Genomic DNA, 23,793 nt, shown 5'->3' on the forward strand with positions numbered 1-23,793 from the left:
TTCTACCTGGCAACCCTTCAACCTGGCTCACTAACCAGAAACCCTAACCCTAACCCATTTCTACCTGGCAACCCTTCACCCTCTGCACTGCTTTGTACTAACCCTAAACCCTAACCCTAAACCCTAACCCCAAACCCTAACCCTAAACCCTAATCCTAAACCGTAACCTTACTTTGAAACCCTAACCCTAACCCATTTCTACCTGGCAACCCTTCAACCTGGCTCACTAACCAGAAACCCTAACCCTAACCCATTTCTACCTGGCAACCCTTCACCCTCTGCACTCCTTTGTACTAACCCTAAACCCTAACCCTAAACCCTAACCCCAAACCCTAACCCTAAACCCTAATCCTAAACCGTAACCTTACTTTGAAACCCTAACCCATTTCTACCTGGCAACCCTTCACCCTGGCTCACTAACCAGAAACCCTAACCCTAACCCTAACCCATTTCTACCTGGCAACCCTTCACCCTCTGCACTCCTTTGTACTAACCCTAAACCCTAACCCTAAACCCTAACCCCAAACCCTAACCCTAAACCCTAATGCTAAACCGTAACCTTACTTTGAAACCCTAACCCATTTCTACCTGGCAACCCTTCACCCTGGCTCACTAACCAGAAACCCTAACCCTAACCCTAACCCATTTCTACCTGGCAACCCTTCACCCTCTGCACTCCTTTGTACTAACCCTAAACCCTAACCCTAAACCCTAATCCTAAACCGTAACCTTACTTTGAAACCCTAACCCTAACCCATTTCTACCTGGCAACCCTTCACCCTGGCTCACCAACCAGAAACCCTAACCCTAAACCCTAAACCCTAAACCCTAACCCCAAACCCTAACCCTAAACCCTAATCCTAAACCGTAACCTTACTTTGAAACCCTAACCCTAACCCTAACCCATTTCTACCTGGCAACCCTTCACCCTGTCTCACTAACCAGAAACCCTAACCCTAACCCATTTCTACCTGGCAACCCTTCACCCTCTGCATATCTTTGTACTAACCCGAAACCCTAACCCTAAACCCTAACCCTAAACCCTAATCCTAAACCGTACCCTTACTTTGAAACCCTAACCCTAACACTAACCCTAACCCTAACCCATTTCTACCTGGCAACCCTTCACCCTGTCTCACTAACCAGAAACCCTAACCCTAACCCTAACCCATTTCTACCTGGCAACCCTTCACCCTCTGCATATCTTTGTACTAACCCGAAACCCTAACCCTAAACCCTAAACCCTAATCCTAAACCGTACCCTTACTTTGAAACCCTAACCCTAACACTCACCCTAACCCTAACCCTAACCCATTTCTACCTGGCAACCCTTCACCCTGTCTCACTAACCAGAAACCCTAACCCTAACCCTAACCCATTTCTACCTGGCAACCCTTCACCCTGTCTCACTAACCAGAAACCCTAACCCTAACCCTAACCCATTTCTACCTGGCAACCCTTCACCCTCTGCACTCCTTTGTACTAACCCTAAACCCTAACCCCAAACCCTAACCCTAATCCTATACCGTAACCTTGCTTTGAAACCATAACCCTAACCCTAAACCCTAACCTTAACCCTACTTTGAAACCCTAACCCTAACCCCAAACCCTAACCTGACTTTCAACCCTAACCCTACTTTGAAACCCTAACCTTAGCTTTAAACCCTACTTTGAAACCATAACTCTCTTCGCCCCGCCCCCTACACGAATGAACTTTTCCCCGCCCCCTAGGTAGTGGGCGTGTTCCATTGGTTTGTTCGGCCAACTTGGGGTGGGGCCACCTTATGTATTTACACATAAATACTTTCAGTTGTTTGCATATGCGGACACATGCAAAGCGAGGTTCCAATTCTAAAAGCACATTTGGGTACATGCTTACACCTGGGATCGAACCAGGCTCTTACCAATCCAGAGCCCATGTCACTAACCAGTCGGCTATCTCAACATGGTATCCCTTGGCCGTCTGCACTCTTTTGTACTGGTCGTTTGCATTCCAGTTCTCTGAAGTGAACAATCTTTAGAATCGGTTCACTCAAAAGATCTAAGAACACATGCACGTATTTGCTCACACCTGGGATCGAACCAAGTTTTTACCAATCCAGAGCCCGTGTCACTAACCAGTCAGCTATTTCGTCATGGCAGCTTCTGGCCGTCTGTGCTCTTTTGTACTAGTCATTCCAGTTAATTGAACAATCTTTAGAATCGGTTCACTCAAAAGATCCGAAAGCACATTTAGATATATGCTCACACCTGGGATCGAACCAAGTTCTTACCGATCAAGCTCCCGGGTCACTAACCAGCTGGCTATTTCTACCTGGGAGTTGCGGGCCGTCTTCACTCTTTTGTACTAGTCATGTGCATTACAGTTCATAAGTGAACCGAATCTTTAGAATTTTTGAGTGAACTGATTCTAAAGATTCAGTTCACTTAAAAGAACTGGAATGCACATCTCCTACCAAATACCAAATACTGTATATATGGTAATCCCCCTTCTATCGTGAGTTCTGCTTTCAAATTTCTGCTGATTCTGAGATTTTTTTTTTTGTATACTTTGTAACTAACTACTGTAATTTACAGACTATAAGACATACCTGATTATAAGCCGCATCAGCCAAAATTATTGAAACAGAGTATTTCTACATGTATTTCTACATGTTCTTGTTTTTATAAAAAGGACATAAAATACAGTAGGGTGAAATGAAATATAAAGCTCGAATTTTAGGGGTGCTGGGATTAAAAAATGGGCTATAAACACCTATGCTGTAAGATGTCTGGATGGAATACCAAGTCCACTGTGTGATGGTCTATCTTAGAAGCTTTCTCAGCCTCCAGTGAAGGCTGTTGCTTCGTTAATTTGCCTTATCTCAGGCCACATGTGCTTACCTGTGTGAATGTGTGTGTGTGTGTGTGTGTGTATGTGCGTGCGTGCGTGCATGTTATTGTATTTTTAATCAGAGGAAGAGAGCGGCCATCGTTCTCATCACATTAATGTCTCTTGGTATTTATTTGCTGCTCTCGTTCTTTCAAGCTGTCTCCTTCTCTCACACCCCTCGTGTTACTGGGGGGGGTGAGTTAGGATGGGGGGGATGCTGAGAGAATCCATCTGAAATGTGCTCATTTGACAGTCGTTAGCGATATGGATCGTGACAGTCGACAATTAGCTCAGTCACCTCCTTTAGATTCACTCGTCTTCGGCTAAGGGATTTAGTGCAGCCTGTCGTCGCCTTAATGAGCATTGCACCTCTTGCCAACACATCCAAACTTTTAATTTTGTTGCCAGGATTGTTTCAAAATTAGACATATGACTAGGCCTATTTAATCTATCTATCTATCTATCTATCTATCTATCTATCTATCTATCTATCTATCTATCTATCTATCTATCTATCTATCTATCTATCTATCTATCTATCTATCTATCTATCTATCTATCTATCTATCTATCATTATGTTCATCCAAGAATGATTTTAACATGTGTGCACCACTTTTTCCAGAATTTTAGGGATACAAGGCAGTTTGGAAATGGGTCTAAAATTAGACAGCAGATTTTGATCAAGGCCAGGTTTTTTTTTGACTTAATACTTAAAATTTAATACTTAATACTTGGGAGGACCTCCTTAAATAAATTATGAGGAACATAGTCATAAGGAAAGTTGGATGGCTTAATCTGCTGAACCACAACCTCTAAAAGCATCAAGGAAACGCCTTTAAAAGATTTTAACACCACCCAACCACAAACATGGACAGAGAGAGCAAGTTAGAAACAACAGCCCTAGGTGTTGCAACCTTGTCCAAAAAAAAACATTTCAGGGGAGGAGTCTGTGTTAGGCTGTTGGGGTTGAAGCAATACTTTTAAATGAAACATATGGATTCTCTTTTTTTTTCTCTTTTGTTTTCCTCCTGTTTTCCACCATCTATTTTTCATTTACTTAATTCTGTCTTCTGTGGGCTGTGGACAGTTGAGGTCATTTGATCATTTTTTAAAGTTTTCTAGTGTCACATCAATAAATGCTTCTAAAGACACACACACACACACACACTCTGAAACTACAGTAATTAAATAACGTTTGCCACTTGGGTAGTGTAATGCAGGCATATTGCTTAGGGAGTTGGTCTCAGCTCCCCATTGTTCTTCATAATGATATACGTCTATGAGTATTTTTATATTTACTTGGTCTACTCCACCATTTGTGTTCAAATGTGTACTGGTTAAAAGGCAGTGTTGGGCAATTTCATTAATTACATGAACTATTTCAAAGTTGGTTTATGTCGACTCCATAAACACGAGGCGTTTTGATGACGCTGATACTGTTTGTGGTCAGGGTTGCCAAATCCCTTTACTGCCGCCAAATTAAGATCTGTTTACAGTGTGTTTAGCTGGTTTTTACTGTGTAATCTAAGAAAACCTGGCATCCATGAATGAAAGTGAACTGCCGTTCAGTCGTTCATTGGCCCCAGAATGAGCATGTTCGCAAAAACGTTCACAAAGCAAAAATGCGCTACGTTCAGTTGATGTTCATTCAAAATCTGAACGACTTCAATAACTTCTGTTCATTAATCTATGGATTTCCCATTTTGTGTTCTCTTTGTTTTTTGTTTAGTTCTGTTCTGCCTTGAAGCTAACCCCTTTTTTTGAAGAATTGTTCCCGATCCTGACTAATTTTCTTGCCAGCAAGCCAAAAATAATTCGAATAATGACTTGGAATTTCACTGCATATTCAGGTCTCTCTTGAAAAAGAGGTTCTTAATTTCAATGGTATCAACCTCGATGGATAAACGTCAAATAACTAAATATCATTGGAAGTGAATCTTGTCTGTCTTCGGTGCCCTTTGCATTTTCCTCCCTTGCTCACTAGGCCAGCCAGCTCGACTCCCCTCGAGCCGAGCAGATTTCGAGTGGCTCACTTTGCAAAATCAAATCACGGTTTGGGTTTAAGGCAGAAGCAGAAGTCAACTGTGTTTAAACCGAGGCACATCGACTGTGGCTTAAATAGCGGTTGACAATTTCACACAGGCTGTGAAATTTAAGACCCTGATTTTAAGGAGCATTGCTGCAACAATGACTCTTCTCAATCCCGAAAGCAGCCCTCACACAATGCCTTGGGAGATGCAAATGAAAACCAATAGCACATCTCTCCACACTGTTCCTTTTCTATCTTGTCTAAGAGCTCCAACAGCACCATGACGTGAAAGTGGACTTTTTGGCATCATACAGTACGTCTCAATTTTGTGGAGCTGCACTCAAACGCCACTGCGGATTGTGTGTGTCGTTTTTAGCTGGCAGCGCAGTATAAAGACCTCTCTATTTGATTTAACTCTACCCAAAGGCTGCATCAATTATGTATCTTCACAAAGGAGTTAATGGACTGTAATAACAGCTGAAGATGACCTGACTACATTTCCACATGACATGACAAGAAAAATCCCACTTCACACATTGCCTACAATGAAGAGTCGCTCTGCTTGTTATATGAATTTTCTTTTTCTCGATGTTCCTCCGTAAAGCAATAAAACACTTTTTCCTACTCTCCGAACATTGTGCAGTGGTGACTTGACATACAAGTGACCCAACTCGGGAGTTTTCCGACATACTTTAGGCCAGTTATTTGCTTTTACTTGAGAGCGCAGACTTGAGATATACGAGGACTGCATGGTGGTTGTGAATTGTCTGAAATCTAACATAAATCAGAGAGAATTTCACTCCATTCGACTATCTATAGAATATGCAGCCAGATATGATTAACACGCATAACTTCATAATGAAAATAATTCATGGTAGCCCCCTTGCTCCCCAAATCCGAGTACTCCCAGGGAGAACATTCTTTATCCTCATTGAAGAACGACTAGTAATGTCATTGCAGCATAACACTGCTGCAACGTGAACACATCCAGCCTCTGGGCTTTTGATTCCATGAGCTGCCTTTCATGGAAAGCAAAAAAAAAAAAAACTTCAACACCTAGTAGTCCCATTGATTCAACTGGTCAACAGGTCAGCCTGTTCAGCTGCATTGTGCACCAACACAAAACTGGCAAATGACAGAAATCCTCTACAAGGCTGAAAATATGCAAGGCAGCCACACTGTGCGTCACCTTCACGCTTTGTTTGGAGATTGTTATCTGGATTCAACACGACGACTCGGGGCGACGACCTGATGGAATCGTGCTGCCATCAGACACAAGTTGACTGCAAGAAACACGTGGATCGTGCTGTGATCTTCAGGAGTCGTGAGGATGATGTTTCCAAAGCATAGCGGTATCAGGAGGTGAGCTGACCTCAGTGCTGCTGTTTCTCCTCCCACCTGTGACGCCCGCTCATGGAAGCATGTTAACACATTCACATTCTCATCCAAACATGGCAGCATATGCGAGTGAGTGAAGAAGCCCTCCCGACATGTTTGTTCTTTGCACAAAGTGAGGAGGATTTCCATCAAGGCTTTGGAATGAATCCAGTTTATGAGATAAGAGCCAAAATGCAATTAGTGCAGGCTTACTCAATCTAAATGTAGAAGCTCACTGTTGTTCCCCACATTGTCTAATTATGAGGGTGTCTTCGGAGACTCCCTTTGGGTTCTTTACTTGAACATGAAAATAAATCACCTCAGAGTTGATTAAATAGCTAATATTAATGATACTTTTATTACTTCTGCATATTACTCCCATTGAAATAAACCCATGTTTGTTTAGGCCGTTGATGCCTCGCAGCTGATAAACGGTAATAGCAGGTTTGGATTTTTGTTTACCTCTGCTTGGAGCTGCTTGGTATTTGTCTGGAAACCAATGGGTGAGTTTTGGCACAGTGGGTGTGCTGCTACTGCCACCTAGTGGCTTGAGAAACTTGAGCAAAGAAATTTAATGTCATGTTCGTGTGGGAGTGGCAACAGTTTGAGGGCTTTTTTTTTTGCTAAAATTTTCAAATGTTCATTTACCTTCATATAATTCTATCAATAATGGTATAGACACGTGTTGAAAAAGGAAAAAGAAAGAAAACTGTATGGTCGATAAAAAACAAATTTGATAGATAGATAGATAGATAGATAGATAGATAGATAGATAGATAGATAGGTAGGTAGGTAGGTAGGTAGGTAGGTAGGTAGGTAGGTAGGTAGGTAGGTAGGTAGGTAGGTAGGTAGGTAGGTAGGTAGGTAGGTAGGTAGGTAGGTAGGTAGGTAGGTAGGTAGGTAGGTAGGTAGGTAGGTAGGTAGGTAGGTAGGTAGGTAGGTAGGTAGGTAGGTAGGTAGGTAGGTAGGTAGGTAGGTAGGTAGGTAGGTAGGTAGGTAGGTAGGTAGGTAGGTAGGTAGGTAGATAGATAGATAGATAGATAGATAGATAGATAGATAGATAGATAGATAGATAGATAGATAGATAGATAGATAGATAGATAGATAGATAGATAGATAGATAGATAGATAGATAGATAGATAGATAGATAGATAGATAGATAGATAGATAGATAGATAGATAGATAGATAGATAGATAGATAGATAGAAATAAAGGTAGACAGCTTGAGTAACAAAGACAGAGAGGTGTGGCAATTAAATATTTAAGATGATTCCTTCTCCTAAGAAGCAACGATACTGTTTGAATGATAACAAGTAGCAATAATTTCACTACTCATATCGGCATAATTGATTTTCAAAATGAAATTCACCGGTGTGTCTTTACTGTTATTGATCAAATTATACTAAATCAAATCATTTAAATGGTGCTACCGCTGCCCCATGAGCATTAACTACCAATGATGCATGATTCATATTGGCTGAGCTATTTTCCATGAGGCCTTCAACTATCATAGTCTGAAACAACTTGTTGGCCAATTAGCATTCATCATTCGGCACTTTGAGTCCTATTGTGCTCTCAGCTTAATGGGAAATCGAGTCACATTTCCCGAGCTTCAGGCATCTAATGAGGCCTATTATGCTGGTGTCCATACCATGCGGTGCCGCCCACCATCACGCAGCTCTGCTATTTGCACCGCAGAGTTGCACATCGCATTACCACTGCTCACTCTACAAAATGAGTCTTTTTCTTAAATTAAGCCAAAAAGTTTTCGTCAATATTCCTGTGCTGAAGAGAGTGTTCACGCTGAGAGCTCTGCAAGCTGTGGGCCTAATTAGGATGTGTTCTCCAAAAACATCTTGAATGGTGCGGTCTTGAATTAATCTCCACTATCGGTAGGGCTAATAATAAGATACAGTAATTGTCCTCATTTTATTCAGTTGCAAAACACAAGGTCTCTGTCCAGCTCTGGTTTGCCGCAACTGAATGAGATTGTCAGTGAAAATAGCACCAGATCAGCATCAACACATCAACCGCCGCAGCTTCTTCATGAATTTATTATCAGGTACATTAACTTTCACTTGTGATGCATTATTTATTAACAAGTGCAGTGCTAGTTAGGGTGATGGGGAGAGTGGCATGGCATAAAATAGCCTTGAATCTATACCTTGACACAACCTCATTACCTACTATCAGCCACACATATCGATTCGTTCAACTCCATTTGTGGGCTCAGCAGCAATTAGACAGTCTTTGTCCAGAGTATAAATAGTCACTAATAATATACACTGACCATCCACTACATTGACCACTTGGACAACATAATGGGATCTATTAGAAGAGCTCCATCAAATGTTGTACATATAAAACTTGTTCATTTTGGTTTGTCACAGCTGATCAAGGTACACTTTGTGCCTTGAGATATCGTGACCTTACTTTACTGGCGAACTAAACAAAAAACACAGAGAATTACATTTTGCATCCTTAAAACCACATAGATTAAAGTTCAGTTGGCTAGCTTAATGCTAAATAACATCTATGTTGCAGAAGATTGAACATGAACTGCTGTTTGAGTTGACCGAGGAGCCATAATAGAAACCGTCTGGTAGCTCATAACATCGTTGTGGGAGTGCTTACTGACTGCAACAACAAACTGCACATTGGGATCGAGTTAATTACACTCATAACGCAGAACATTCATATCTCAAATAGTTTCTCATTGAAAAGAATGGAAATAACATTCATCTGTTCCAGATACGTGCATATTCGGTACTGTTGATTGAAGTATTATGTTATGATTCCCACTTGAGTTGTAGGCAGTCCTCGTCTCTGCGATAGATAATCACAATGCACATTCAGTCTAGAATGCAAATGTGATTCATCCTATTCCAATTACTCTCAGAGCTCATCAGTACGGCACTGCTCGTCGTTCTACACAAAGACAAAGTAAAGGTGACTGTTACTCCATATTACCAGCCTACACGTTGAACTCTTTGGTTTCATCCATTTATAAAACCACACTATTATGGAAGTCTGCCAAAAAGTCTGTTTCCGCTTTGTCTCGCCTGTGTAATCCATATGTTCAAACCGAAAGTGATTGTTAAAAAGAAAAAAGGTTTGTTTCAACATGCAGGAGGGGGAAAAACGAGACTTAAGTGAAATAAATAGATTTTTCTAAAATCTTAATTATGAGCGATTTTTGTATTGACCGAAATAAAATCGACTCTTCTCACTTACACTGTCAACCATATATTGTAATATATCTAGTGGTCTTTCTGTGTTGCTGTCTTACAAAGTCATCATCAGATAAAGTTTTCACTACACACACACAAAAAAAAGCAACTGAAGTGGTGCTCATAAGCTAGGTGGATGTGAATAGTAATTTGGCCACCAAAATAAGTTGAAATGTTTATTATTGTGTATTATGAAACCTCAAGAGTTGATTCTACGCTTGGCTACAATGCAGCAAATTAAGCAATTTTAGACTGGAGAGAATGTTAGGCTTTTGTAAAGGTCTTTGGCACCCACGATATGGTACATATTCTGATATATGCTCTCCACAGTTTTAATCAAATTGGGTTTTTCACTTGTACTTTTCAAAAAGAGATTTAGAACGTTTTAATGCCAATTTTGGCCTTCTTGTTAGATCCAGAGATTCAATGCCTTTTGATTAAGGATCCGCTGGAACCCACTAAAGTGTTGAGTTCACACTACATACAGACTATGAATTTTGTGATTATCAGCAAAAAAACTTGTTTCTCACAAGTACCATCACTGGTATCACAAGGCACCACTTTTTTTTTCTTTTTACCCAACTGTTTTATTTTTCATAGAAAATGATAACTGGCAATATATGCCTGCTTATTCAAAAGTGTGGGGGGTTAAAAAAATATATAATAAAATCAATGCATTATTAAAGGGCACACATTTCAGGTAGATTTTTCCTTTTTACGGGCCAACCCAGTCCATATAAAATGGTTTAATTACAAATATGTAAACATCCAGTGTGTATTGGAATTCATTCTACCAGTTAATTACTGGCTGCTGCACTTTGATCATGAACGTTAACACAAATTTAACGAGCATTGAGCCAATTAAGGTCTATGTTGTGCACAAAGGGGTGAAAGGCCAATCATTTTGTCTATTTGCATCCATTATCATTTGCATCCAGTGTCAACATCATTTGTAAATAAGCCCCTAGCCCACAGCCTGTTTGGTGTCTGTTTGGTCATACTTAATTGCAGACCATTCAATATGAAACCCAACCCACTTCATAATTACTAATTAGCCAGTGTAATATCCAGGTGTAATAATAAGAGCCGGGTAAATGAGAGCAGAAACGATCACATACTCAGTCAAGGGGCAAAAAATAGAAAATTCAAATTGACTGGTGGACGTACCAAGGGGGCTGTAAGTAAGCTCATTTAACAAGCGGGCTGATGAGCACGTATTCATCTTGTTGAGGCATCTGCAAGGTGTAATTTTATCTTCCAGATAGGCAGTTAAGACCAAAATTATTGGGTATGAATAATTTTGGGCTTGACTGTAGTCTGGAAAGAAGTCATGTCATGGTTTGACATCATGAATGCAGTGAAAATATGTACGATTCAACAAAAAGAAAAATAACATCCACAAAGAGTGACAGTAGACAATTTTGAGGCTTTACAAATTGTATTACATTTTATTAATATACCTTCATAAAACAAGTTTAAGACTGTATCAAAAACTCAGTAAAAACATTAGATTTTTTTTCTAATGGTGCTATCAGATATGAATTGTACATAATTCACATATGTTGCAATCATATTCAGATGATACTATTTCTTTGTGATGGGCAGGTAAACGTTTTTGCACACTATAAAGTTCATTATGATGATAGTGATCATAAATCTAAGCATACAATTAAAAAATAAAATCATTTCCCCACTGTGACCCTTCGCTTCCCAACTAGGTTGACTGGTAAAAACACGAACATGATGGAGTTCTTTAATTTCACAGGCACACAATTATTTACATCCCCATGTGTGACACCGAGAGGAAAAGCAGAGCACAGCGGTGTTCTCTGCTCCCCATCAACTGAATGCAAGTGTCCACTCCACACTGCTCACAAGTCCAGTTATCACGTTTCACACTGTACGCCCAACTTTGACACGTCATCGCCATGGAGGGTTAACGACTCACAAGCAACACTCGCATTTTACGTTGCAAAAAGATTGGGTGCAACTCAAAACACCTAAGCCAGTAAATGCCCCCCCAAAAAATGTGTTTAAAACAAAACAAAAAAACGGTATTGTGTTAAGCCTAACAAACTTCTTCTACTGAGTGTAACATGCTCATGTTACCCTGCAGTGAAGCATTCATTGTTGACTCGACAGCCAGTCGACACCATGGCAACAACACAAAACATCTCAGACGGCAAGTTAAGTGGCACAAAAATAATACTAAGAAAAATAATGTGTAATTATTTTGTGACTAATTTAGATACTCAGAAATACAATTTGCTTCTCATTTGACGTGATTGGTCAATTTTGTTGAAGTGTGGTGCAAGAAGTCATTATTGTCAATAAAAGCAAGAATGAAAAGGGATTGGTTTTATTTTTGTGTGTGCATATCCTTTCAGTTTAGCTTGTGATGTTAAATTCCCCTCAAAAATCTTGGCAAACCAAACTACGACATACGAGTGATTCGGCTCTCAAACAGCACGCCAAGGGAGAGCCACGGGTCTGCTTCAAGGCCCAATGGGCCTCAGTCTCTCCTGCTCTAGTATTTTCTATACAATAGAAATAGTACATCGTTGAGACAAACTTGACTCTTCTCGGAAAAACAAAGCATTTGGAAAGAGTCAAAAGCGACAAACAAAGAGAGTGAGCTCGAGTAATGAAATTACAAAGTGTCTATTTTGCCTGTTCCAGAAGGAGAACGCTGAATTCTTATTCATGATGGTCAAAATATACGCATGGTTGTCTGCATTTCATTGAAATCCGTGTGTGGAGTTATGTCCGCAGTAGTTTTGAACAAGCATCCCTACAGTGCACCTGAATTCCAAACGGACAGCTCCAGTGGACGTTAGGGAGGCACGTAAGGGGGCGGTGACCTGTAGGAGGTCATGTTCTTAGGGCGGGATCCTTTGCCTTCGATGGGGACGGTGAAAGGTGGCGGCGGCTGGTAAGGAGGCGCGTTGGGATCGTCATCTTGGTACACCGAATACTCTTCCAACAAATCCTGGTTTAGCAGTGTGCTGTGGGGACCTGCCATGTTGGGGTACTCCGGGGGAGGCAGCGGCGGCTTTTCCTCCTGAAGGATGAGAGGGATGCTGGAGGACGGCGGGGACTTGGAATCATCCAGCTCGTCGGCAAATATGATAGGGACTCCTTTTTTGATGAAGGTGGCCTGTTCCTCCATGGTCATCTTCCCTCTGCGCTTCTTCCGGTAGCACACCATGGCGATGATTCCGGCGATTAAAAGCAGGGCCGCCACCACGACCGCGGGGATGACCGTGTGCAGGTAGACGTCGTCGCTGCTTCTACGCCCCGTCCCAGGTGAAGGTGTCACGGGAGGGGTATCGGGGATTGGCGGGACCTCTCCCGGTGGGATGAAAGTGAAGCTTTGACATTTGTTGGCACCGCGAACGGAGATGTTAATGGGTTTAAATTCAGGCTCCATAGCCTTGGTAAAGGCTGGTTTGGGTGTCCCTTGCGGATCTGCAATGATGTTGCTGAGAGCTGCGATCTGCTCCTTTGGACAAGAACCCTGCGGGAGGCTGTTGTTGGTCCATTCAACCACGATGGAGCCCTTGGTGATGCTTTGTAGGGTCACTGTGCTGCTATTGCGATCACCAAGAGCATATGCTAACTTTTTGGTCAGAAGAATCTTTTTATGGATATCGCCGCTTAGAGTTTTGGGGTCGCCGTGAAAACGGGCGACGAAAACCACTGAGGGTTTATGGTTCGTTGACCAGTGGTTGACCTGAACCTCAAAGGCATCCATAACACTCCTTCCCCCTTTATCTGTAGCCAACATGAAATACTCGTGTTTGCCCTTGTGCTGCTCCTCGGGAAGTCCGTACAAAAGCTGGATGGTGCTGTTGAATTGAATCCAGGAAGTTTCACCGACTGCCTCTCTGGGGGGATGCTTCAAAGTCAAACGCAACTTATCGGTTGTGCCGTCTTCTTTGTCGAAGAACGTATCAGGAGGAATCTTCAGCTCAAAGTACGTGCCCACCCACGCGTTGACCTGGTCAATGGGGTTGCGGATCTCTGGCATGCTATTGAGGTCTGGAGCCAAGGGGAGCGAGGTGGTACGCTTTGGTGGTTTCGCTGTGGTGGATTTGGGTTCCCGGGGAGCCGGGGTTGACGTTTTGGGCTTCTTGGGCTTCCTTGTGCTCGAAGGTTTGGGCTTTTTGGTGGTGCTTGGTAGCGTTGGTAAAGCGGTGGCTTCCACAAATGTAGGTCTGGTCATGGTAGGTTGGATGAGGATGGTGCTTGTCGATCCCAAAGCCCTGGTGGGTAGAGGCGGACCCAAAACGGGCGTGTGAGCTATCTGATCTCGGACTCTCATGGTGGGCTTGACGGGAAGGGGTAAAGGACCGCGGACAGGCGGCGCAGAGTTGTCTGTTGCGGGGGCGATCGAGGGTGAAGTGGGGCTGGGGACGACACGAACCGGGGGTTCTGGGTAAGTGGTGGGAGGGAGCAGGGAGGGCACCGGAGTGGGGGTGTTGTACAACTGTCGTTTGACGCGTTTCACCGCGTGAGGCTTTTTGTTGGCGATGTGCCAACCAACCACCGGGTACGCCAGCCTGCCCGACATGGTTCCGTCCTTTGCGGACGATTGGACAATGCTGATGTCTGGAATGTTGCCCTGGTCAAGGGCACAGCCGAGTTTCCATGACAGCAGAACTCCATTCTCCACCACTTTCTTAGCATTCCCGGGTCCCGCCATGAAGGCTGACATGTCAAATAAGCGGTTGTTGACAACAGGGACGACCCTCATGTGCTCAACGGGAACATGTGAGAATCTTCTCATTACAGTCAGTAAAGTGACCCTCTGCTCTGCAACCATCTTCGTCAAGTCGGCATCAAGTATGACAGTGAGGACCGTGACAGGCTCCTCGGGGCCACAAGTGAAAGGCTGCAAGCCACTCAGATCAGACTGCAGGGCGAGCAGGGACGGTTCGGTGTCTGCTCGCTCCTCGGGGTAAACTTCAATCGAAAAGACCGTTGTGGGAAACTCTCGGTTGCCGGTCTTGTCCTTTGTGTCTTGTCCAGACACAGCAATGTGGTACACACCTTTATCTAGCTCTAGGGCCAGGCCTCTCAGAATGCAGCTCTCTTTGTCCCAATAGAGCCATTGCGGTAAAGCTGTCTGCCCCATCTCAGTAAGCTGAAGAAAAAAGAAAAAGTCAATGCAATTACTCAACCGATCGATGATTGCGCTAATTCCACTTTTCGTATATGGAGACACAAATACACGATTTTCTTATTAACCAATGTGACACAGGGTAAGAGTTATTACCACTTACTGTATTAATCAAATGTGGCAAAAGCCTCACGCCATGCTACTGCACTCTAATTTAGGGGAATACCCTATGTAATGTGGCTTGGAACAAATGACATCATAGTCAACACACCATTCTTATACACATAAAAAACTTGCAAACGTTTGTCAAAAGTTGATATAATCATTGCAATAGTGGGAGACATTTGCATCAATTCCATTCCGGCCTGCTCTGTCCTTTACTGTGGACTGAAATTGAACGTCATGACCAAACCCTGAAAACAGCTGAGCATGTTCACAAAGCGGGCCCGATGCCACACTGACGTCATTTCCAGGTGACAGAAAAGAGCAGTGTAGGATAATATGGTAGTGCCCAGAGAATAATGTAAACACAATAAATAATCTTAATTTTTATTCCACAAATGCAAAATTAAATCAGAATAATTGCTGCATTTGTGATTATGAGCACCAATAGTCGTAATTTTGATGAATATTGGCCTTTTTTTTTTTAAATCCGGCAGCCGATAAGAAATCACTTTTGATATTTTGGCTCTGATAGGGTGACTAATTGTGAATGAATTTCACTGTGCAGAGCTAGCGTATTGTTACTGTGCATATTACAAATTTTAATCTAGAGTAGGGATGAACCGTTACTGCATTTGCAATATAATTGCAATTTGATAAAAGGCAATTTGTTCATCGCAAAGGCAACAATTGACTAGTCATTGGGAGTTCAGAGCACTCTAATTAAAGTCTGCCTCGGTAGGGGGACATGATTTACAATGGGTTTTCCGTCCATGAAAGATTGAGGGAAGTATCTAACACGTTTAATAGTTGTTTTAAAAAAAAAAAAAAATCACTGTGTTGTGTATTTTGTGTTGTTCAGGCTGCCATCATGTTGTTGCACGTAGCAGTGTGGCTAATAAACAGTGTCATGGCTGCAGAGCTTTTAAGTGTGAGTGAGCCACCACGACTGATGTGTAGCTTCCATGTCAAATAAAAAGGATGACTTCGATTCACGCTTCTCTGATGTTTGTGAACACGCAGGCAAATAAATGGACACGCCACTCAGCTTTGACCAATCAAACACTTCATCCAGTCAAATGGTTTGATAATAGAAGCACCCTTCTAAATAGTCAGCCGTCGCGTATTAACAATATTAATACGTCTACGGGATCATGTTGCATCGTCTGATTTCATGAATGAAATTCAAGACGGATGAAATGATGTTCCTCTTCATGTGCTTGTATGTTCGTCATAAGAAGTATAATCTTATTTTACCTACACTTAACGTGTTATGTTACTGACTGAAGATCGGTGTGTTTATTTTTTTATATACAGATATTTTATTTATTGATGTAGATAAGTTTAGAGGTTAAGAAGTGCAGTCCATATGTAATGTTTCATGAAACATTCATTTGGATATGTTGAAATGGTAAAGCCACAGATTTGCTTGCATAATTGTTGTACACTACGGCTCACTTTGCTTTCATACTGATTTACAGTATTGTAACAGATTATTCTCCAAAATCATTTGTTGACTAGGATGTCCTCAGCATTTTTTTAATTTTACAACAAAAATTTCCACTGCTCAAGAGAAAAAAAATCTGAAAAGCTGTTTAATGAGCTTGTATTCAATCCTATGTATATCTTTCCTCCAAATATTGGTCATCAGTCTCCTTCACCAATAACTGGTATTGTTCCTGACTAAAACATATCAGTCAAAGTCTAAACAAGACTGAATTCATACTCTGTGCACTTACGTGGAGATCACAGCTGGCGTTTTCAGGTACCGGTGGAATCCTCAGCTGGAACACCTGGCCCACAATGGCTGAGGAGTCTGGGATGCCCGTCTGCACACCTCCGTCGTTCACAGAGGACTCCGGCGTTGCCATGGCTGCAGCAGCAGACTGGATCTCGGGGAGCACGGAAGACTGCATGGAAGCCTCCAGTTCAATGGTGAACCTCTCCACCAGTGCATCCTGCTCTTCCGATGCAGCACCCAGGACCGCGGCTATCAGAAGCCCCATTACCAGCGAGGTGGTCCTGCACATCCCGGCTTTCCCACCGCCCATGTCGCCCATTTTATAGTGCATAGCAGTAGGCCCTTGAGCTGCCTAACAGATGCCTAGGAACCACTTAAGAGGCCACATGCACTGAAGTCAGTCAGATGATACGCTTTGGGTCAGATTCCCTTGTTATTGGCTGTGCTCACTGCTTGTGTTCTTCCTTTTGTTGTCCTCTGGGATCCATCAAGAGAGGTCTATGGCAGCTGGTTAGGCGGCCATGCCAGGCAGCTACAAGAGAAGAAACAAACATGACTTTGCGGAGGGGGAAGGAAAAAACATGAAAATAAAGCATTGGTGCAAACATACAACATGACTGCATCATTATAATATGCAAATAATTAGGGATAAATAGCTTTCACATTTGAACCGGTGCAATACCAATTCCCAGTACCAGGGAATCCATACATGTCATACCTGTCTACCACACCTGTTTTGGGGTCCTTTGTGCATGCGTGCGTGCGAGACAGTTTTTGGTGGTAATTTGTTGACAACGAAATTCTACATTTACTTTTTTTTTATATCTAAATGTTAACAAAAATGCATGAATCTAAAGTGAGCAAAATGGAGTATACAAATAAAGGTATGACATAACTTTACAACTTAACTTTACAAATAAAATACACAAAGTGTGAATGAAGCAAAGTTATTTTTTAATGGACAATGAACAAAACTGCACAGGAATACAAAAAAGATTAATAAATCGCATTTGTGTTCTTAGATGTGTTTTTTTTCAAGAACATTGGTCTGTTACACACCACATGAGGCATTCAAACAACTTGGACTGGACCATACAAAACATACATATACATATACATACACATACATATATATATACATACATATACACCCATATACATACATATACATACATATACATACATACATATATACATATATACATATATATATACGTATTAACATAGTATATTTAAAAAATTGAAGTTGGAAATAACTTGAATAAAAAAAGGGAATAATTGGGATCAAATGAATCACTTGAACGTCTCCGACAGGGTCAATAGATTTGGGCCACATACATTCGTACATTCACCCACAGTCACATATGTAATAAATATGGTTAAGTATTTATTCCCAAAACGATGGATGAGAGCAAGGAGTGTTGCCGGCCGCGGCATCCTCCGTCACAGCCATCAGTGCGGGGAACCTGGGCTTATCGCCCATAACTGCCCAGCGCCAGCACAAAAAAAAAATCTATCGCCCAATGTGGAATCGAAGCATGCTGAGAATTGTGCTGCTTTGTGAGTGTTTCAATATACTTTGTATACGGCATTTGTGAGGTCTGGCGGTGAGCCGACGCACATGCGGTCAACCCGGAAATGTATTTTTAGCGCGTGTGTGAAAGCGTGTGAGTGGGTGACGTGATGTCATTACGTTGGCGTGCGCCATGGAAAATACTCAACTGCTGCGTAGTTGGTTTCCTTGCATGCAATGTTTCTTTTTGGGCAGTAAATAATCTCATTGAATATGTAACGTTTGCTGTCCCAACCACTAACACTGGAGAAAAAAAACAAAAACAGTTCCAGACCCGATCGGTGTTTATTTTTTTTCTGGGATTTATAGCTTGTTTGAAAAAAATTCTTGCAGGAATTTATGCTAACTCAAGGGTTCCAGGACTGCTTCTGACTCTATCCCAGGGAAAGGCAGACAACACCCACAACTACTCATGTTCCTTCTAACAATATAATAAAAGAAAACAAACTCCACCCATGTGTACAGTTAGACTGCACTCTGCGCTAGACTTGCGCCCAGAACAAAAAGAAGGCCCTATGTGTTTTAAGGTTGTTTAAAACTGAGTGTAAAGCTGAATTAAACAAACTCCCATCCCTAACACACTATTTTGAATGTTGTGAGGTTAGGATTTCTCTGCCTAAGAGTAGGATCAAGATGGCGGCGCGTGCACACGCAGCGGCCACTCTCTGTCCCGTTCGGTGTTTTGTGACTGTTTACTGAGAGTTTGTCCGGCAGTTTTGTGTGTGTTCGTCTCGGGTGGTACGTCGTGCTACTAGTGCGGCGGGCATGTTCTGCTCGACATCGGCGGAAGTGGGTTCTATGGCGTTCTGGACTTTGGCGCGGAGAGATTAAGGGCGCTCGGACTGCTTCGTCATGGAGCGACGCCGGACTGGCCTGCTCTTCCTCCCCCGGTTGGACTGCGTCGTGAGCTCGGACTGCTCCGTCCTGGAGCATTGTTGGGATGCGTCGGCAGCGGGTCTGCGAGGCAGCGGAAGAGGGGCCAGCGCGAAGACGTCGGGCCAGGCTTGCGGCCAAACCAGCTCGCCCAGCCGTGCCTTCCATTCTCCTGGCGTACGTTCGTTCGTGGGACGACAAGATGGGTTGCGTTCGCCTGATAGGATCCACGGACCGGACAGTGCGTGCCTGCTGTGTGCTCGTGTTCACAGTGGCCTGGTTGACTGTCATCTTTCCGGACTCTGCTGTGCATCAGGAGCGGCTAGCGTGCTATCACTCTTACATGTTCATCATCTTGTTTTATTTTTCCTGTGTTGTTTACTTGTATGTGCGTTGTGAACTCTGTCTTGTCACCCTGGGATAGTGAGAAACGTTATTTCGATCTCTTTGTGTGTCTTGACATGCAGAGGGATTGACAATAAAGGAGACTTTGACTTTGATGTTGAGCATTGGGTCTGGCTTGCTAGGCTAATTATTCCTAGAAGCCTATCCACATTATTATATTAGCAATTTTGCATTGTCGTGTTGTCCCACAAATAAAACCCATTCATTTTCTTGTGGAAGTTAATGCACCTTAATTCTTGGAAAAAAAAAAAAACTATAATAAGAAATTTCCAGAAGCCATTTCCAGAAGGTAAAAGCAAAAGCAAAAATTGCTTTGGATAAGGTCACCATTCATTTGCTTTGAGTGAAGTGAAGGGGGGAATAAATTAAAACTGGAAATGGCATTTTAATGAGATTTTATTTCTACTCAGCACTAGAAAAAAAAAGTATAAGCTTTATTTGCCTTTCTTTTAATAAATCCTAATAATGGAGGTATATCAGTGTGCCAACAACCCCACAAAGTTAAACAATCTTCTCTCCTTGAGCAAGGATATTGTTAAGCCAAGGTGTGGCATTTGTCATAGATCAAATTACAAAGACTTGTTACCCTGAGGTTCCAAGAGGAGGAAATAAGGCAATGGTCGCCCTGATACACAAAAAAAAATCTGACAGTCAACATTGATTGTATAGTGCGAGATAAAAAAAAAAACTGCATTTCATTTATTTCTATGGGGAAAAAAAAGAGTAAACAATGCCCCACATTCTTTGGAGGGCTAAACAGATAGTATTGAGACCACCATTTTCTGCTCATGTCCAAACAGGTCTACAACCGGAAAACCTTGCGTGTCACAGCAAGTTGCACAGCACAGTCATGGCACAGCAAGTTCAGGGAAATTCCCCGTCATTATGTACGCACACACACACACACACACACACACACACACACACACACACACACACACACACACACACACACACACACACACACACACACACACAAAAGACATTCCTCCACACATATAATAACCAATATTTTCAAAAAGCTTGTTCTGAATCTAAACCTCTCGTTGAATTCATGTCTGAATTCTTTCTTTCATGTCAAACACATTTGCATAAAAATAGGTTTTGGCCATAGGCTTGGTTTTACTTCGAATGAGCACTACGCCTCACCTCGGGCCATTAACACACACACACAGCAAACAATCTGAGCATCAAAGTAAGCGCTCCACAATGTGGCCTAGATTCCATCCTGTTAACTCACAGTGAGCAATAGCCACCACAAGCCACAAATCCTCACACCCAATTTTGCAGTGCTGATTTGCACTTTTATAACTTTATATACTAATGTGGAATAGAACAAAAATGTAAATGAAACAGATGGACAGCTAACAATTGCCTGCTGTCCTATGGACACAACATTACGTTAATGCAGCTGAACCATGTCATGAAAGGGCCCTAATAAGTGGTGTAAACGGCAGACATAAATGTTTTTTCAATAAACCATAGCTAATTGAAAAAACATTTACACAAAAATGTCCTTCACTGTTGTCTTTGTCAGTTTATTTGATAACGAAGCTTTCAAGATGATCATTTTGGTCATAATTGTGCAGTCCTGTATGAGCTCATTAAAAAAAATAATATTAAGATAGTGCGTCATTATCACCATGACAATCTTAAGCTCCGGACCTTTCGTGCAAAACAGCATTAAAACATGCTAGCAGTGTTGCCCAAAATGTCCCCAGGGAAAAGCTAAACCTCACATGAATAAATATCTACTTCTTATTCTATGCTTATTAAAATCTCATTATAAACATCAGACAAGTTTGATGTATGGTAAACACAACAGTGGCAGATTAGCTTCTAGGTTTAAGACCTGCTCGAGTGGGAGTGGGGGGGTGAAGCAAATCAGTTACACCACAGCGGCATTCTTGCTGTATGTCGTTCAAAGGGTAGTTAAAAATTAAAAACTATCACAAATAATTAAATCTTGGATGCACAGTTGGCGCTCAGGGCCAACTGAATTGACGTGGCACATGCAGCAGCCTCTCCAAAGAGCCTGAGCTGAATAACAAACATCCACAAGACAAGCCCGCATGCTCCTCCACACTGTCCAGCAAAGTAATAGAGCATGAGGTTAAAAAAAGAAAAGATAAACCACCAGTGCTTGGCGATAAGACGAATATTCTGGGAAAGGACCCCATGGTTATGCGCAGCCTGGCAAAATCCTGGGAAATCCTTTAAACATTAATCTGAAAACTAGCTGTGATTATGAATCATCCTGTTAACTAGATTAAACCCCCAAACTGCAGCTCGCAGACCCAAATGGGGGCTGTGGAGATACAAACATGAGAATCAAGAACACTTGGAGAAAATCAGGACAGATCTACGAAAATTCACAATATGATCCCTCAACGTGTAATAATATCCAAGGAGGCCCAGTGGTTAGTAAAAACAAACGCTGTTTTGGAGTTGTTTTCGAAAAATGCGTGATTCTACTTTGCATTCTGACTTCTTCTTTTTTAGTAATTCCAGTAAGATCGGTTCACTTGTTTCCCTTTCTTGCATGCCGGCTCAAGAGTGTGTTCATACTAGGCCCGTGTCGTTTGCCCTCGGTCCGACTACAATCTCATTTCGGGCCTCTTATAAATCATATGTCCAAATTTGAATTCCCGATGATGTTGTGACGCGCTGCGTGTGCGTCATTATTTGAGAGAACGTTGTTATAGAGTCCAAATTGGGGCAAAAAATGCGAACGCGGTCCAGCGTTTATGCAGAATATGTTCCGCAGCTGGCCGAGGCTAGCAGACGTGCACCTGTTTTTATTCTAAGAGGATGAGGTGCGAGCAGAGCAGCAAGCCGCTGCTGCCTTCATCCGACTCACACATCGGCGTACAAACTCATCCAGGCGACGGCCGAATGTGCCGCTTTGCCCCTCACATACGTGTCCGTGGGCAATGTGGGGGAGAAAAGGCCGAGGTAGCGTCATCAAAGTGGAGCGGAGCGAACTGAGCGGTCGTTGTCTCGCGAGTGTTGCTAACTAGCAGGCTAACACCGAGAGAACAATTACCGTGATCAATGTCACATTTATCCTTCCCGTTTGAAGGAGAATGCGCTTTGTTAAGCGTGATAACGAAATGCACTACACACAACCACAAGTGTGCATTTTTCTTTCCAAGGTGTGACATGCAAAAGAGTGGCACAAGCAAAATGTGTACTGACCTTGTTAGCGAGCTAACGTTAGCTACCTCGCGCCGTTATGTCTCCTCCCCGATCGAGCCTGTACGAAGAGCCGCTGAGGTTTCCAAATGGCCATCAAAAGTGAGTTTACCCCGCAAACGAATAGACAGTATGCGGTCACAATGATGTGTGGGCTCAGCGAAGCAGCTGATGATGTGTGCGCGCTTGGGTTCATAAATAGACGGCCCACCGCTATGTATCGTGATGAGGTCGCTGGCAACCCCTCCCTGGCTGCCTGGCTGCCTGCCTCCCCCCGTCCGTCAGTCCTCCTACTGGGCACCAGGCAGGTTGAGGAGGCCACTGAGGAGCCAGGCGGCAGTGGCTCCTCCCTCTCTGGAGGTAACTTGAACATTCAGGTGAAACTCACTTCCAACATTTCACACTTTCACTGTTTCCCTTACCGCATCAGTAGTCACAGACAATGACGGAGACGCACTGAAGACCTGGTTAATTATACAAAGCATCTTATTCGTATCTAGAAGCTGTTTCAACACAATAACTATAAAATGAGATGAACCTTCTTGTCCTCACCATCCTAAAATAATCATCAACCAAGTCATATTTCAACCTATGATTCAGTTTTTCATCTTTTCTAAAAAAAAAAAAAAGTCTTGTTATTGTTAGTATTAAAGGGGATGGAAGGGTTAAGGTTAGGGTTGTTAGGGTTAAGGTTAGGGTTGTTAGGGTTAAGGTAAGGGTTGCGAGGGTTAAGTCGGGGCGTGGCGTTCGGGATTGGTGTTTGGTGACTTTCCATGTCTAGGATCATAATTTTTGGAAGGTGAAAATAAACCAACAATAATAATTAATGCTCCACTGCCTTCAGTAACACTGGTCAACAAATGTTAACTTTAAAAAAAATATCTCAAATGCAAGTAAACGCTACATAAAGTTTTTGTGCTGATTCCGAGTCGGCCGTATTTCTGTTATACATGAGAATTTCAAAATAATATAACGGTAATATTGGACCCAAAAATAGTGAAAGAAACAAGGTGGTGAGTTTGGAGTTCAATCAAAGTAAATTAATTTATAGGAACCAAAAAGGTCAAAACAAGGTACTTTAACAATCAAAAGTCCCAAATCATCATGAACAAAGCGACTAAACAAAGACTATAGGAAAACTGTTTGGTGTAGCTTGAAAATGGAGCGATAAACAAATGGGAATTAGACGACGTAGCAAGGACAATGAACCG

At 42.4% G+C, this 23,793-nt stretch overlaps 1 protein-coding gene across 1 annotated transcript; it reads right to left on the reverse strand.

Moving 5' to 3' along the window:
- Nucleotides 1-10,930: 10,930 nt before the first annotated feature.
- Nucleotides 10,931-22,896, reverse strand: LOC148401794 (dystroglycan 1-like). Its single transcript, XM_088368656.1, has 3 exons — nt 22,586-22,896; nt 16,535-17,068; nt 10,931-14,657 (listed from the first exon to the last, which is right to left on the reverse strand). Exons 2-3 carry the CDS (start codon nt 16,865-16,867, stop codon nt 12,345-12,347), a joined length of 2,646 nt encoding a protein of 881 aa, XP_088224782.1. The 5' UTR covers nt 16,868-17,068; nt 22,586-22,896; the 3' UTR covers nt 10,931-12,344.
- Between the last annotated feature and the right edge of the window lie 897 nt (nt 22,897-23,793).

This window comes from Syngnathus floridae, chromosome 2 (assembly GCF_059516105.1).
Source record: "Syngnathus floridae isolate MCC-2025c chromosome 2, RoL_Sflo_1.0, whole genome shotgun sequence".
In the NCBI taxonomy this organism is placed as follows: Eukaryota; Metazoa; Chordata; class Actinopteri; order Syngnathiformes; family Syngnathidae; genus Syngnathus; species Syngnathus floridae.

Excerpts from the sequence above, each read along its gene's own strand:
- LOC148401794 (XM_088368656.1), bottom strand. The coding sequence starts at position 16,867 with ATGCACTATAAAATGGGCGACATGGGCGGTGGGAAAGCCGGGATGTGC. Across the intron at positions 14,658-16,534 it reads ACGCCAGCTGTGATCTCCAC|CTTACTGAGATGGGGCAGAC; the intron begins GTAAGTGCACAG and ends TTTTTTCTTCAG.